The following is an 18,254-nucleotide window of genomic DNA, read 5'->3' as shown; positions in this document are numbered from 1 at the left end:
AACTGACAACACGACTTCAGTGGTCAAATGAATGTGGCCACTAGTATAATGCAGGTGTAATGAATATCCAAGTTGTTAGATAAAGATGGTGATTAGATGTTAATAGTAACAGGATAGTAATGGGGCATGTGTTTCCTTGTTGCTTGAAAATTTAACAAGAGTTAACAAGACTGTGTTATTCAGTTATTTTTATTTCAGTTTTAGTACAGTTTTATTTTTATATAAGTTGATTTTACATGTTTGCATTGAAATGTGAGTGAATGTTTTTAACACCTCAAAGTAATATGCTACTAATGACAACTTGCATTACCACAGATATAATTACTAACACTGGCACACAACCTTATGTATGTACAGATTCCACTTGCCATTAATGTCTGAAAAAAAATATGTGTTAAATGCTAAAACATGTGAAATACTACTAAATTCCATATTTTTCATTACATTTAAAGTTCTTTTAAACATGACTGGGTAAAACTAGACTTCATTATTCAGTGCTTGTGTTTAATGAAAAAATAAAAACGGTTTATGTTATTGCCGCAGTATTCTGCTGACTGTGGCCTGACTCTGCCATTTTAGCCCATTGCTTAAATTACCGCATTCATTTTTTTCATTTAAGCATGTTGTTAATGGTATTTTATTTCTGGTCAGAGCTAAGAACACCATAACTTTTCTAGAATGTTTCAGGCTCCAGTGTAAAATGTTAGGGTTTACCCCCTACAGCAAACTGTAGGGGGTTTTCTCTATTTTGGATGTACTGGTTTTCACACTGGATAATAAAGATGCATGATTCTTGCTACCAGATCTGTGCTGTAATCAGCATCCAGTCCATGCTGATGACCCATCACCTCCCACCACCACAAAGTGGTTAACTCAGGGGAGTTAGAAACCGCATGTTTGCTTGCAATGCGCAGTGCAACTGACCTGCTCATCCACAAGGAGAAAACAAATAGAGCACACTAGCATTTGTTTGTCCTTCATAAAAAGCTCTGATTTGGAGGAAGGCGCTCAGCGCGGGAGAGTTTAGATGGAAACTTTTTTCAGACCCCATGGGGCTTTGCGGAGGGGTCAGCTTCTCAGAGCATGTGATTTTCATTCAGCCAGCATACAGAGGAAACGAGCTGAGTTCTCACACGACTGACCAATAGACACATGACAACCGGATGAGAATATTGCCTTGTCTGACCATGCTTGCCTGTGGTCTTTCCACAAGGCAGATTTCTGGATGCAGATTAGCCCTCAGGCTAAATGCTAATGTAGGGGTAAAGCTTTGTAGTCTAGATAGGGGTGCGCCATATTGTACTGTTCATCATGTTGTATTGAAAGCAGTCTATTTTGTATTTACTGTGCTGTTTATATGTTTTATTTTATATTATTAGATTATAAAAAATAAATTACTGTAAATGTTTTTTTTATACTTAATGTTTTTATTTTTACTAAATAGACTTGAATATTTATTTTGTAGCAATAGAATGTTCTTAAAATAAATTAATCCTATTCTATCAATTAGTTCTGGGTTTGGGAAATTAGGACTGCATATAGTTTTAGCATAATCACTGCAGCATTGTGAGCATTAAAGGTGCAATATTTTGTTTTTCAATACTGTACGATTAATACGATTCTCAAAAACATAGCAATGCCTTACTCTGTCATTAGATCCCACTTGTCTGATTGAATAAAAAGTCAACTTTGCTTTTACTCAGATTTTATGCAAATGATGGTGTGTGTTTTTTACTATTATAGTTTTCCTAAAACTTAGAGCATGACAATTATTGAATATGCAATAGTCACATCACAGGATGTGCAATGCCATGTACGGTTAATCAAATTAAATTAAATCACTAAAATTACTTAAATCGTTTTTTTTTTTTCCTGCAGCTTGATACAAAAGACAAAAACACACTTTTGTCAGTTCCATGACATATCTGACAGAGAATTTTTTTTGGCCCAAAATGTGTCATTTTACTCCAGTGTCTGATGCACAGAGTGCGTTATTTGTATATTGGATTACATGCTTTGTTCATTTTTGATGGCTTTTTGTGAGATATTGTGCTGCATTGTTTATATTGCAGTATGTATGGTGGGAAACCAGTTTCTGGAGCACCTATCAGTGGTATGTGGAGACTGGCCTGCATGTCTGAGATTCTCACCTTGATCCAGAGGGCTTTACTGAGGGTTGCTGTTCAGAATAAGACCTGAGGAGAGGAGTGTGAGGTAAACAGTATACAGTGCTTTATTTGAGGAATCTTCAGGGTCTTTTGAAATCAGCATGAGGGCTGAGGGGAGGAAGCAGTACGCTGCAGAAATCTCCTATTTATTTACATGACCGCAGGGCTTGGGTTTCAGCTCAGACTCCTGCATCATCCCTGCGCTGCTCTGCGCGAGTTTACAGACAGCCAAACTTTCTGCATACACAGGCAGGCGCCCTGCGTTCCGCGCATGCGCAGCGCATTCCTGCCGTGTTTTGCCCGGGCCACGCTGCTCCCAGGAGTAGCTCTTTCATTTTCAGGTTCAGAAACTCTCCTCCTCCGGGCAGAGAGCGGGGGCTGCTTTCTGGGAACATGGACCCTCCCCCTCCAAATCAAAAGAATAATCTTGGAAAAGAAAATAGATTGGGATGTTTGTATTATTCTAATAACAATAGATAGGCTTTAGAGAGGTTTTTAACCAGACATGTATAAAACGTGCTGGAGATTTGGACTTGAGTGAAAGTATGGTGAGCTATCAAAAAAGTAACTTGAGTTGAAGTTGAAGAATTCTTTAAACAAAAGTACTAAATTATTCAAGATTTTTTTGTACGTAAGTTGCAAGTACTTTATTCTAAAATGTACTACTCAAGTACTGAAATTAAAAGTACAGTACTGTGTTATGTAAGGAAAGTTCTCAGAGTGAAAGGCAGAATGGGAGCAGCGAGGTGCTCAAGCTCAAGATCAGCTTGATTTGCAGCTTCATCAAACCTGGTGAAAGTGCAGAGCATTTACCCCTCTGGCAGCGATAATGTGGGTTTGGAACGATTTGAAATGATGGAACATTTGTATAATTGTAATGAGTAACAATGCAGTAAAAATGATCAGAGTAAATATATTGACCTCATCAAAATATGTAGTGAAGTAAAAGTGGAAGTAGAAGAAAAATAATACTCCAGTAGAATGCAGGAGTTAATGAGTGGCTCCTATAATTCAATACTTTTAAATCTACATGGATTGTATTAGTATATCTAGGCCACTCACGATAACCAATTATTGCAGGATATACAATACATCACCAGTCAAAAGTTTCGACACACCTTCTCATTCAGTGTTTTTATTTCTTTTTTTATTTAGTTGTAGATTATTATGAAGGATATGAAAACAATTAAGGGACACGTGTAGAATTTTGGACTCCATAATCCCCTGACCTACACCCAACTGAGATGGGTAATTTGGACTCCTTTAAGATAAAAACACAGATAAAGTCGACATACTGGCTTGTTTATTTTTAATGTGATCTCCTTGCTAATTAAAGACAGTGGGTAATTAAGAGAGTTTGTTGTTTTTTGTTCCATATATTACACAATTAGTCAATAGTGTATTTTTTTGACTGGCCTAATTATATCAACGATTAAGAAAGCCAGAAAAAAACACAATTGCATTTATTTCTCATTAAATCATATCTATTTATTTATGTGAAAGTAATATTGATGTGAGTATTCACATGCAATATTTGATATTTAAACTCACCTTATTTTTTATAATGGAAGAATGCATGTTCTAAAATAGACAAATAAATAAATAATATTAATAGTAATAATAATAATAATAATAAGAAGAAGATTAAAAATAACTTTTATTCAGTCAGTTTTCACTAATAAAACGCTGTATTTTATGTAATAAATAAAAAGGTTTGTTCTGTGACTTTAGTGTCGCTGGGTTTAATGAATTCAGAGGAAGTGGTATTTTTACAGATGATGCTGGTTTGGATGATGATAATAAGTCCCGCTTTAGAGCTCGTTTTTCCCAACCTGTATTCAGAAAAGCCCCGCCCATTGGTCTATGATTGGCTTCCAACAGTCCGCTTTGTTCGCGAGCACAAACTTCTGACCAACCCCGTTGGAGGTGGGCGTGGTCTGTCTGAAAACGAGCGCAAAAACAAAATAAGTCCGTTCAGTCTTCAGTCCAAGCGCGTTAAACAGCTGGACCCCGCTGAGGGAGAACGGGGCTGTCAGAGGAGCCTCTACACCTCCACCTCCCACACCTCCACCTCCTCTCAGGAGAACCTGTGGACTGCTTTATTTCAGCTGCATTACAGGAGAACCGGGAGCTCGGCGGAGAGACGCTCCTGCAGTCTGCAGGAATGGAGAAGCAGAAAGGTAAGAAACTTCTTGACACCTAAAGCTGAGCTTTTCAGTCATGTAAGCTAACTCTATTGTTTGCTGTTGTTTAAGTCGACACAATGTTTGGTTTATTGGCTTTAAGCTGGTTAGTTAAAGTTATTTTGCTCACTGAACATCTATCCATCTGACTGACTGAGGAACCAGAGCCTGGCTCAGTTCATACTGAGACAAACTCTCAAAAATCTCAAACACAAACTAACACAATATTCAACAAAATAACAATTAGAAAACTACTTTTATTGTGTTAATGTTTGTACTAAGTGCTCTTATACAATGATATATAACCTAGGACAATAGCCTAAATAAATAAATATCAAATCAGACATTGCAACAGGGCTCCAAAATATTATTATTATTTTCCTTAGATATTTATGAAGCATTTAGATATTAATTTCAGTGTAGAGTTCTACTCTGTCTGTCTGTCTTTGGGAAATCTGACAGGACGCCACCATCTGGACGCTGTATGTCAACATCCTTCTCAAGAATGGACAATATGATGGAATTTGATTTGATAGTTATTGTAATAGACTCCTGTACCAACATTTATTATTACATAAAGTGATACATGTATTGGCAAATCTGTAGTGGACATTCTAGCCAATTTTTCTGTGGCGTTATATATATTATTCATATTCGATATCACTTTTATATAATATTGGTCATCATTTTAAAATATATTCTGAGATCAGTTTTGCTCATATTGTCCAATCCTATTTACAAATCATATTTATTGCTTATTAATTCTGTTTACACTAAAAGTTATTAAAATATAAGTAGTAAAATACATTTTGTCTGCAAAGTATTGTGATATTATTTTTTGCAATACTGTATCGATTAGTTTACATGTCAAGCTTGCTGGCAGACAGTGGTTCATTTTGTGTTGTGTTTATACCCTAACTGTAAGCAGTGTTTTACTTTTTAGTTTTTTCATCCAGCTGTTTTGATTGCTTAATATTTCTTTTACATTGATTTTATGAATGAATAATAGTCACAACAGTGCAGCATGCTGAATAACTTTGTTGTACCCTCTGTATCGTGATACATATTGTGTTACTCTATTCTTGTTTTTGTAAATACACAGCTCTACCATCTTATTAAATGTTTTTCTGCTGTAACATACGCAGTTTATATCAGCAAGGACTCATCAGCTAGTTAGTTAATTAGCTGGACCAGGTGTGTTAAAATTACTGGTAACTCTAAAACATAGAGGACAGTGGTACTACAAACAAAGAACTGAGAAGCAATGTTTTAATACATATCATGTCTCACAAAAAGGCTTTCCAGTACTGGGATGTTTTATTACGCCATCTTTCCCACCTCCCTCCTACCCGGCCTCTTATTCCTCCTCATCCTCCCTTGTGAGTGTAATTTAGTGTCTGGGAGAATAAGCTACCATAGCTTGTTGTTCCCATGTTCCCATACGATTTGACTGTAGCTTTAAAAAGTTAGTTTTTTTGCCTCATGCTGATTCATTCACCCATGCCTTAATTAATCCCACTTTCAGCGCAATATTTATGATTACTTCTAAGTGCGTACATAAACAGTGTTATTGGAGACAGCCACTGTAGAGGGAGATGGGATCCAGCAACAACAGTTGTTTCCCAAGATTCCACAGATGCCTGTGGTGAGAGTTTGATAGAAGAGGGAGCGTAGGCTGCTAATACTTCATTACACACAACTCTGTGATAAGGTTCTCCTCAGGCCGCTTTCTTCTGTCAGGAAATGTGACACTGCGCTGTGGTGAAATATCTTCTGGGCTTGTTACTGTATGGTGATTACAGCACTTCACTAATATTAGACCCTTAGTTCATAAGTGTAGCTGGGTGATGTGCTGGAGTACTTGGATGCTGCTGTTCGTGGAAGTCAATGGGGTGGTGATGTAAATGAACATCGTTACAGATCAGTAATTGTTCATCTTGTTTGTTCAAGAAAATTAATTTTCAGAACACGGATGTCAGCACTTCCTCGGATTTACTGAAGGGAACTGTTTAGAACCTGAACTAAATAAACCTTTGTAACAAACTAAGCCTCGGCCTCTTCCCAAACTGTTATTGTACTAGTTTCAGTTCATAATTCCACTTCCTGAAGCAGCAACTGACGTGTTTATTCCAAAAAACATGGCAGCCCATCCGTGTTTGTGTGTTTAAGGGATTTCTGAATGAGGTGGAATTGAATGAGGTGTTCTTTTCTGCTTTTAGGCATCTTGGATTTTTGTCCTCATTATACAGTCCCATGACCTGTGAGGCGTGTTCTACTAAGTCAATTTAGTTGCAGTTCTGGTGAACTGAGGATCTCTGTCACTGTCTAATGAGTTGTGGTACTCAGACTACTGTGCTACTTGCTGTATGATTTCTATGAACTACATTTTCTGTTCTGTTGGTGCTCATTGGGTTGGCATGCATCTTCGTTGAGGCTGGTGGCAAGCTCAGCTAAAAGCATGTTTACAAAACAGATAAGTCTGGTTTCCAAATCTGATTAGCTCAGAGCCATTCTGAGTAAAATACTCAACACATGGGGCAACACAAATGCCCAGTTCAGCTGACTTATGTAATAATGTAGCAAATTAATTAAAACACTGCTTTTTGCTGAGTAACCTTTGGCTGATGGCAACCATTGCTTCATAATTACATTTTTATGTTATTTTTAAGCATTTAGATTTCTCTTTTCAGGAAGAGATCTAAACTTGTCTGAAAATATACCGTATGCTCAAGTTTCTTTTTTAAGCATAAACCCTTCTCTTTTTCTATACTTTACTTTGATAGGAAGATGCAGTTGGCAGTTTCTAGAACATATGGTAGACGAGACCACAGGATATATCTGCAATATTTAAATGCATTTGAAACACCTATATGTTTTAAGGGTTTTGTGGATGATACAATGATACGTTGTTCAGTCCCTGTATAAAAGTATTGCCAATAGAATAGGACTCTCTGGAGCAGACAAACACAATCCTATTGGCACAAAGTCAATACCAAATTGGTGTGGCCTACTTTTGAGATGAGTTGGGAAGTTGGGGTTGAGGTGGGGCACATAGATTTCTCTGGACAGAAGAGGGATAAACTTTTTTAATACTGCTGATTTTAGAAGAAACACTGAATAAGCAGGTGGCGTAATGCATTTGCCCATATAGTGTAGTTACACACTTCATTATTTCTTACTAATAGTTTTATATGTAATGTACATGTAGTTTTATATGTATTTTGTTGGTTTAAAACCAATCATTTCTGTTACCAAATGATGTCTTTTATGGTTGGTAGAATTGCTGTAATGCATGGCCTAAGGTAGCTTATTGCTTTATTCCACCATCATCATTCCAGTGGTCAAAATATTACTTAAAAGTCATTTCACCGTGAGTACAGTTTACACACTCAATAAACCTTTCTTTTTTCCTAACTGTAGTAAACTTCCTCTCTATGTCAAACTTTGTGTCAGCTTGTTGATACAGACAAGTGTGCTGTAAGCATTTGTCACATTGTTTCTCTTTGTTTCCAAGTCAGCTGATATGCAGTCGTCCCACACGCACAGTAGACCTTCATGTCACATCTTTTAGGACCTTTCAGTGGAAGTCAAGCTGTGTTGGAAACAGGGCTGCAGTTGTTGTGGTCAGGGGCTGTGGAGGGGCCCTGCCTCTTAAGCAGCCTTTGTGAATTTGTTTTTGTGAGATAAGACTGAGAGGGAGGGAAGAAGCGATAGAGGGAGGAAAGAAGATGGACCATGTTTTTTTTTTTGAGGAGTAGCGTATAATGTTTTCCATGATAAAACGCTGAGGGAGATGTTCACCACCACTATCACCAGAGGCTTTGTTTGTGCACCACAAAACACCTCAAAACTGTGTCTGACATTAGACTGGTGGGAATTGTAAGTGGTCAGTCAACACCACTGAGCCATAGCTGGAGTCCAGAGCGTGGGTGCTTGGCCTCCTGAGACCATACGAAAATAAATGGTCTGAATTTTGGGTTTTGTAATTTTGGGTTTAGTCATGAGTTGTGGTTTTGAGCTTTGGACAAGACCGCAGTCTTACATGAGTCAGGATGCAGCGCAAAAGAAGCATCAATGTTAGTTCTGGCATGTTCTGTGTTTCTGTATAAAAAGTGCTGTAGTCTGTTCTTACAAAACCTGCAATGCAAGGTAAACTTTGTCGGAATGTTAAAACCAAAGGTTTCAGAGCTTGGTGAAAACTGATCTTTCTAGACTTTATTGACCATGAAGGATTTTTGAAGTAGAATTTGTTTTTTAAGACATACTTTACCCTTATCATGTGTTCATCAAGGATTTTAGGATATATGATATGCAGCTTCACATATCACTTATAAATTATTTTTCATTTTAAATAGATATTTTAATATAACACCTGTTCTTCCAGATGGTCCTAATTTTGGCTTCATTAAATAATCTTGGAACAGTTTTGACTCTTCCAAATATTTTACACATGATCAAAGAAATGAGAGCACCATTGAACAGATGTTTTTGGGATCTTTTATATTCTTATATGAATTAATAAATGCACACTCTTCAAAACAGTACTACTTACATTGACATGCCCAATGCAGTGGGACAAGGACAAGTAGTGTGGCACATGGAAAATAAAGAACATTACACTGATTTGATTTCTGTATGTAAGTCACTTCACTGTTGGTATATACTGGTGATAGTGCAAATGATCTAAAATCAGCCATAATGTATAAGCATCTTTGTTTTTTAAATGATTACTGTACATATTTTAAGGTATTTATCAAGTAGCCTTAAAAGTAGGGCTGCCACCTAAGCTAATGAGTCAGATCATTAAAAACCCATTAGTCGAGCAGTCAACGTTTTTTTTTTATGAAACAAATACAAAAGGTGCACAAGAATGACAGTTTAATAAAGAATGATAAATAAATCTGTGGTTGGTGGAAGGCGGGGCCAGTGAGTTCACCGTTAATAGAACTATTATGTGCAGATACATAAATACATTTAGCTAATTATCAGCCAATAGATATAATTCACATATCATCATGCATGATCGTTATTCATGCCTTTTTGATTGTAAAATGCTATGCATGCTTCAGATGCATGCTTGTGACGTGGTTATCACTATCATTTTCATTTGAAATACAGAATTGATGCGTGGCATCAAACATATGAGGCATCCTGTGGCCGAGAGGGTCTCTCTTATAGTAGGCTGGACCACATTTCTAAATGAAACCATGATGTGTTCTTTTCTTATCCCACCGATTTCCTCCATTTCCGCCCACTCTCCTCTCTTCAAAGGAGACACGTGGAACCAGATCTCACCCCTGAGGTTCTGTCTGATACAGACGTGTTTCCTGACCCACCCGTGGGCCCTGCACTGCCCTGGCCTGAGTTCTGAGTGTGTCAGCTCTTCAGCAGGAGCGAAGGCGACTCAGGGACGCCCAGTGCATTTTAATAAAACCAGCTCATGTACTGGATGAGCTCTGAATCAGCACTTTTTCAGCATTAAAGGAAGTGATTAAGATGAGGAGCAGGAGTACAGTGTGTTAGTGACGAAGAAGGGAGCTGAGCTAACTGAGCAGGTAGAGTGTACCAAAGAAAAATGCTGTGCCACTTACCGTTTATTTACCATGGATTAATGTTAAATTGTGATACTGATTAATCATCTCATGCAGCATTAACTGAGACTAAAGTTACACATTTAGAAGAAAAAGCTCCATATCTGAAAGCATAGGTTTAAGTGAATGGTATTTGAGGTGTTTTGGCTGTTTTATACAAGAAGAGCCCATACCCATTTCTAAATATTGATGGCAAATTCAAAACTACTGAATTAGATAAATTCAGTGAGCAGCTCATTTATGTTTGTTTTTTATTGTGGTCACATGACTGTAAATATGTCACTATGGCAATTTCATAACTTATATTCTAACATTTTGTTCTAGAAATCATATCATATTAGTTATATGGAACCTAAATCATTTTATTATTTTTAATTGTTATACTTGTTGGAACAGACCTAACCCAGCACACTTACATTTTATAAATAAGGTCACTTAAACACACACACATTCACACACTTTCCTGTAGTGATGCTCTCAGGATGTTCAGTATGTGTCATTTAGGAACTTCATGAGTTAAAGTGAAGGACAGAGTGTTGTAAGTAACATTACACAGCTTTTAAATGGCCTGTGACACATACGTCACCATAAGCTCTTTTAGGTTGAGGCACATTTTAATATATTTGAATCATCCAGATTTGCTTGCTTTTTCGTTTTGCTCAAACTCACAGCTTAACAATCATTAGTCATTTATTCAGCTGTTTGCTAAAATTATTAAATAAACAAATTAAACTTAATTAAATAGTAGTCTAGTAGTATACAGAAAAGGGAATAAATAGTAGTAAGAATAATGTATAGTTGTAAAAGTATCACAAAGACTAGAGTAATGCTGTATTTAGGCTTAGGAACAAGATCCTAATGTGTGGAATTAAGATCATTTAGGCTTGTAAATTAGATAATTAAGTTGTGACCACAACTTATTAAGGCCAGAGAATAAAAGGCTTGATTTTTTGTAAATTAATGCTTAATGAAGAAGACTAAATATTACATCAAAGCCCCAATCCAAGGATAATCTTTAGTAAAAAATTGAGAGTGAATTGGTTTATTTTTATTTTGATCTCTAAATGAATTATGGTGATATTTGGAGTCTCTTGCAGTGAAACATGGCATAATTCTGAGTAAAAGACCCTTAATTCTCATACTAAAAGCTGACGGGCTCAGACGCAGACCGTATGCAGACCTGTTTACCTTCCTTAGGCAGTCATATTGTGCGCAGCCCCTAAGAGATGCTTGCTTTGTTAGGTGTTAAGATCTCGTTCCCACACCTTAATAAGTTGTGGCCATGCATAATTTTTTTTAAACATAATGTCCCATTAGGAGCTCCGTACTTATCCTTATTTCTTATGTCTTTTCTCTCTCTTTATTTTATTCTTCGTTCTACATCATGAACCACATGTGATGTGAACAGCAAAAAAACAGCATGAAAAATTTCACCAAATTCCTGCTGTGGGTTTAGCTCCCAGAGTAACTAATTTAATTGTGGGCATTAAGGATTGCCACGGGATGGGGGCGCTCTCAGAATTTGAGCTGCTTTTTGAAAACGGGTGGGAAAAAATACCCAAGATAGTGCAAGGAGTGAAACAACCCCCTGCGGAGATTATTTACCCGACGAAATGAGCAGGTATGGAGCTTTTTCTGCTAAATGTGTGGGATTTGAGCCTCATGAAGCTGGAACACGGCCTGTGTTGTGAGGTTAGCGGTTAGCATGTTAGCTATGGTTGTCGGCCTGCGTTGTGAGTTTAGCAGCTAGTATGTTAGCTATGGTTGTCGGTCTATGTTGTGTGGTTGTCGGCCTGTGTTGTGAGGTTAGCGGCTAGTATGTTAACTATGGTTGTCGGTCTATTTTGTGCGGTTAGCATGTTTGCGGTGGTTGTCGGTCTATGTTGTGCGGTTAGCGGCTAGCATGTTAGCGGTGGTTGTCGGCCTGTGTTGTGAGGTTAGCCTGTTAACGTTAGCGGTTAGCTAATTAGCTAACGTTATCTAGCTTTGCTAATTAAGGCTTCACTCTCATAAACGTGTTGTTGTCCCCATTAGTTAATTAGAAACAGCTGTGTCTGTACTGAGGCTAGCTTAGTGAGTGTGTGAGTTAACTAACGTACAGAACCCATCACCACGAAGAAAACGCTTACGGTGTAAGTTATTTAATTTATTTAACGTTACACTCCAGCGACCCGGTTTGGGGCGTGCTGCTTTAGCGCAGTAATGCTTGTCAAACGCTGTGTCCCAGTGATACACTGTATTAGCTAACTACTGCCTTCAACCAATGATTATTACATGTGTCACGTTTTAGAGCACTTCCCGCTTGTTCTGGGGGTTTGGCGGGTTTATACAGCAGTTTAAAACTGGTTTTGTAATCACTGTGCTTATACTGTGATTAATACGCTTTGGCTATGATTGCTGTATTTAAAGTGGCGACATTACTGTCTCTAAACGCGAGGTTCTGACTTTAACGTGTGTGCATTAGTGATGGGTCTGACGACCCTGAAACCTCGACACATGCGCCGAGCTGTCAAGGCGAAACCCCGTGTCGGTGCGCGTATCAAGTTAAGGAAAACCACGTGACCGATACACTTCCTGTATCGTTTGGTAGCGATGGGTCTGACGACACTGAAACTTCAGCGCATGCACCGAGCAAACAAGGCGAACCCCTGTGTCAGACCGCGTATCATTTTAAGGAAAACCACGTGACCGATGCATTTCCTCGCGCAGTTGCTTGCAATGACTTTCTTAGTCCAGCAGATGTCGCCATTAAGTGATACAGCAACACAGTTTCAACACAGTGTCGATACAGTTTGGGAAATGTGCCATACACCCAATGAGGCTTCATCTGCCCATCACTAGTGTGCATAATTCACTTAACACATAATTCAGTTCAATTTCAATTTTAAAAGTAACCCGGAATTTGATGGTAGTGTAGCAACGAAAACACAGGACTTGCGGTAATACCGGACAATTCGGTAGCTAATGTGTCGACATGGCATGACTGTACAAACAAGTGGATACCGCCCGACCCCAGCAAAGACATTAAAACAAGACCCTGAATTTATATGTGAAATTTGGGATTTTAGGAATTAAGCATGTGACAAAATAAAACATTTAGCCTGAAATCCAAAGCTACGGTGGCCGAGAAAGCCCAACGCAGTGCAAATTGAAAAGCGCTGCAAAAGCACAAAACACATCCATCAAAATTACAACACAGGCGCAGCAAATAGAAAAACGCGCTGCAACTAGAAAAACGCGCTGCAAATAGAAAAACGCGCTGCAAATAGAACCACAACACAACGGAAGTGAGTCACAACACAACGGAATTTTCCCGGGGGACCTTAAAAGATACTGTACCAGCTAAGCTGCGTCTTCAGTAACGTCTCGGACTTCACTATGTGTACAAAGGACAATAAGTGGCAAACAAGGCGTTTTGTGAAGCAGAACTTTTAATAATATGCACACAACCGTGGTAATCACAGGTAATAAACATAACTTACTTTTCAGAAGCTTGTTTGCCACTTATTGTCCTTTGTATACAGCTGGTACAGCATCTTTTAAGGTCCCCCGGGAAAATTCTGTTGTGTTGTGACTCACTTCCGTTGTGTTGTGGTTCTATTTGCAGCGCGTTTTTCTATTTGCTGCGCCTGTGTTGTAATTTTGATGGATGTGTTTTGTGCTTTTGCAGCGCTTTTCAATTTGCACTGCGCTGGGCTTTCTCGGCCACGTACAAAGCAAATCAAATTAGACATTTGACCCAAAACATGTTTTTTGTTTGCGGGTTTTTAAATTAATTTTAATATTATTCACCTTTGCATTAAATATTAAATAGGCTAAATGTATTTTGACTTGCTTTAAAAAAAAAAGGCATTAAAAAACTACAAATATAAAATTTAAACATTTGGAACATTTGGATTGTTTCATCAAAACCCTCTTTTTTTTGTATAAATTATTAAAACTTTGTTTGCCAAACATCTAAATAAATTGGAATAAACAACTAAAAATTGATTATAAGAAGTAAACTAATAACCGTTGTGGACTGGGGTCAAGTGATAAGTTTTTAGTGATTCCTGTAATAAATTTCAGCTTACAGGAATTTCAGCTGACTAAAAGCTTTTGACACCTGAAATATGATAGTCACTGCAGCAAGTGTGATAATGTAATTTTTTTTACAGAGAGAATTGTTGTGGACTAAGATGGTATTTGGTTAGTTTTCACTTTGTACATGAACACAAGCCAGTTTGTTTCCCACCACTCTGTCAGAGAGGACCAACCTAATGTTTAGTACAGTGTACTGTAATGTGAGTTGTATGGGGTGTCCAGTTCTGAATCTCAGTGGCATGTGGAAGATTGAGTCTAAGGGGTTAGGCCAATATCAGAAGCATGTCTGTATTACATCAATGTAGTCAGTCGATAATAGACAAACAAGTTTTGACCCATTTAAGCATATTTTTTAAAAATTGTTCTCGTTTACAGACATTGTCATCATACTGTAACACTGCTATACCACCCAACCATATCATGAAATCCATCCTCACGCCTCAAGCAAGGCCAAACCACACTAATGCCTGTGGTTTTGCAGGAGGTCTAACTCATGACCACCTGATGACAGCACCAACACCTGCATCACTTTTAAAATACCTATCATGTGTTATAAAAATACTTTAGGATAATACTGTATTTTTAATATGTTGCCTTAAAATGCCTGAACACTTTGCCTCTGATTAGCCCTTTAGCGAACACAACACACTCACAGAGCTTCACTGAAGCATTAGGAAGTGAAATTGCACACCCACACTGCACTAAGCCAATGGGCCCAGTTAATGACCTGTTCTGACTGAAGCTTGGTAAGCGTGATTGTGGGGTGGTTTGGTTGTTTAAGTCTTATCTCCCACTGAGACGGAGGTCAGTGCTGATTTGTCTACGGTAATAATAGCAGTTTGGCAGTGGCAGTGTTGTTGTAGGGTTCTGACTGTGGTAAAAATATGTGGCATGTGTGGGAATACAATGATTGCTGTAGTTTTGAGTCAGTAATGAAGTCTGTGTTGTTCAGTCATTTCCTCACTACTTTATCGTAAACCGTTCTGAAACAAGGCCAAGTTCTGTGTACTGTCCTACAATGAAAGTATATGGGTTAACAGACAGTTTTTTTTAATACTCAGTATTGGTAAAACTAACTGATATTTAAACGCTCACCCTACAAAAGGGAAAACACAGGACAGTTGTTCCACTTAGAAAGGCAATAAAAAATCAACTTCTGTTTAAAAAGGTTTCAGTATAATACTGGATGAAAATGTTATTTGACTTAGACATCCCATCCTTCAAAAACCTTATTTCAGAGAGGTAGCCTTAAGGCCTTGCCCTCAACTCAAATTTTAATTAAGTGGATAGAGTACAGTAGCTCCTTAACACCCAGCCAGCTAGTTTAACTTACATTAACATTAGACTATGCTAACATTAGCAATGTTAATGAATGTGTAAAAGCTGTTAACTCATCTCATCAGTCTTTTGCAGTAATTTATCCTACAATGTGTAATATAGAATTTGAGCAGCCCTGTCATTATTTCACCGTATCCAGCAGTGATAGACTGTAATGTAGTTTGTAGTGTAATATGTCTTATAGTTTCTGTTTAATGGACTGAACTTTTTTTTCCTTGATTACCATTAATAAATAAATATGTTAATATTTTAAAGAATAGCGAATAGAGCTTCTGTGTGCTTCTGTTGCTAATACTGTGAAGGCAGATATATTATTTTCAAAACATTTTTCTGGCTATAACAGCTTGCGTTACCTGAACAACCATGGTGCTGCTAATAGGGATAATACAAGAGCTTCTGCAAACATGGAGATATCAGAAGTGCAATCTCAGTCTCATTTATGCATTGTTAAATCTTATAGGGTGCAGAATTTTCCCTCTTTTGTCCTCTTGTTCAATCAGCACATAATGAATTTAATTCTGGCAGTGATTGTGTAGTGAAGGCACTTTATGTTCTTGTTTGGGTGCAGTCTTCTCTCTGCTGGGCTGAACTCTACACGCCTGTCCAGATTTAAGTGCCATTGGCTGAATCTAAAGACATTACTTTATCCAAAGCTTAATGGGATTGTAATGGCAAGATACCAGTACTAAATCATGGGGTTATTTTGAAGTCTTTTCACCTTGATTTGAACTTTATCAAGTCATTCTGTGGCCTAAGGAAATAAAGATGTAATGCTACTGAGTTTGAGGGATCTTGGTCAGGTCTGTCATCAGCCAATTATCTCTACTCAGCCTCAGAGGTTGGATGCACTGCAGCAGAGTGAATCAAGGGTGAGCCAATCATACTCTGGAGAAATGAAACGTGTGTGTGTGTGTGTGTGTGTCTCAGTATAGAGAGTAGGCTGTGTGGAGGTCATGTGCATGGCACCTGCTATCAGTACGGAAAAGAGCGTGGAATGTTTACCCTGAATGCAAGTGTAAACCTCCTCCTTCAACTGTGACATGGTAAAGATTGTATAACGGCTTAAACATTCTTTCTCAACGCATGTAGTATTAACCAGAGGCATGATGAGCAACAGAGTTGAGCAATAGATTCGCCTGCTTATCTACAGTCTAGCCTGTAAAATGGGTAAGCCTTGAGCAATAAATTTTTCGCAATTCTACTGTACACATTATACCATGTCTACACTTTATTGTACACAGTCAAGTCAAATTATGACCACCTCCTCGTTTCTACATTTACTGTCCATCGTATCAACTCCACTGAGCATATAGGAGCACTTTGTTGTTCTATAATTACAGAACATAGTCCATCTGTTTCATTGCGTACTACATTATTATTCTCTTTTCACCCTGTTCTTCATGGTCAGGACCCCACAGAACCACCACAGAGCAGCTTTTATTTGGTTGCTGGATTATTGTCATGTCACAATGGCAGTGTGGTGGTGGTGGTGTTTTTGTTAGTGTGTTTTGTGTTGTTGTGAATGTATCGGGCACAGCAGTGCTGCAGAGTTTTTAAACACTGTGTCCACTCTACTAGACACTCCTACCTAGATGGTCCAGAGACAGACGCTCTGACCTGTTACTGCAAAGTTTGTGTTTGTCATCATCTAGTTCTCTGTCGGTGGTCATCACAGAATGCTGTGGGCTAGTTTAAAAACTCCAGCAGCCCTGCTGTGTCTGACACATTCACAACAGCACAAAACACACTAACATGATCTGTGGTTAAAACAATATGCAGTGACTGGCTTTAAGTGCATTAAACGAGGCATGTGCTAGTCTTTAAACAAACTGGCTGCTTTTTTAAATTATACTGAATCGTGAAGTCCAAACCACAGTGTGAACTGAACTGTGTAATTATTCTATTTATTAAGCATCAACAAACTGTAGTGTGCACTTTTAACATTTAAACAAATAAAACATATCGTAAGGGTTTTTACCTAACTATCCAGAGCAAGAACAGTCTTCTGTTGAGTGATTATGCATAAATTGTGGAGATTGGACTGAGGCAATATGAAGCAGGTGCCTGTGTCCAGCTGCTAACTGATCCTGTGTGTTAGAGGGACATGGACAGATCCATTTGTGTAATATAGAGGCCTCAGCGACATGTTCCACTGGCACACTTTGCAGTGTGACTCACTCACAGAAATGAACTCAGATTCCCTTTTAAACAAAGGCCACATCCAAAGCCATCACGGTTTTGCCAGCACCATTACTCATAATTATCATCTGTGCAGCAAATGTCAACCATAAGCCAATACGCCAGTGTTACTTCTGTGAAAAAGCTACCATAACTAATGCAAGCAAGCCTACAATGAGAAAAGACAAAAAGGAAACATGGACAAATCTCAACACAGATTGGAGAGGTGTGTGTGTGTAGGAGGGCAGTAGGCAGTGGGAGAGGGCTTTGCACTGGCTTTATTGTGTGTAGGTTGTTTGTTCGGAAAGCAGAAGAGAGAGGGAGGCTGAGCGAGGTGGTTATTGTTGGAACAGGGGGTTCTCCACCGCATCTGTTCCTGTTTTGCTCCCCTGCAGAGAGCATAGCACTGCTGGAGCAGGTTCAGAGAGCACGGCCTGAACTGCTGACTTTAAGCTGACCAGCGATGCTACTGGTTACAGAAGTTACAAATTTGGCAGTGTAAGATTAATTAAGATGCATCAGTTTGATTCTGAAATATGAATTTTGATTAGATTTTTCTTTTTTAATTACATGCAATGGTTGGTACTAATTGTATTCCCTGTATTGTACTACTTTGTTAATGGTTCTTCTGTTAATAGGTAGATTCAGTAGACATGCTATTTGAATTATATCACAGTTATATACCTAAAATAATCTAACTGGTATATGAATTT

General features: G+C 38.2%; 1 protein-coding gene across 5 annotated transcripts in view; it reads left to right on the top strand.

Annotated features, from left to right (window-relative positions):
* Nucleotides 1-4,155: 4,155 nt before the first annotated feature.
* afap1l2 (actin filament associated protein 1-like 2) overlaps nucleotides 4,156-18,254 on the top strand; it is a 56,594-nt gene continuing 42,495 nt past the window's right edge. For 4 of the 5 annotated variants that reach the window (XM_022668972.2, XM_007259269.4, XM_022668971.2 and 1 more), the window contains exon 1: nucleotides 4,156-4,348. In XM_022668972.2, the coding sequence (XP_022524693.2) occupies nucleotides 4,333-4,348 (16 nt within the window). In that variant the 5' untranslated portion in view covers nucleotides 4,156-4,332. Of the gene's footprint in view, nucleotides 4,349-11,432; nucleotides 11,564-18,254 lie in introns of those variants that run through there. The other variant, XM_022668973.2, reaches the window with a different exon arrangement.

Source organism: Astyanax mexicanus, chromosome 15 (assembly GCF_023375975.1).
Source record: "Astyanax mexicanus isolate ESR-SI-001 chromosome 15, AstMex3_surface, whole genome shotgun sequence".
NCBI classification, from domain to species: Eukaryota; Metazoa; Chordata; class Actinopteri; order Characiformes; family Acestrorhamphidae; genus Astyanax; species Astyanax mexicanus.
This window is presented reverse-complemented; position numbering and strand designations above follow the sequence as displayed.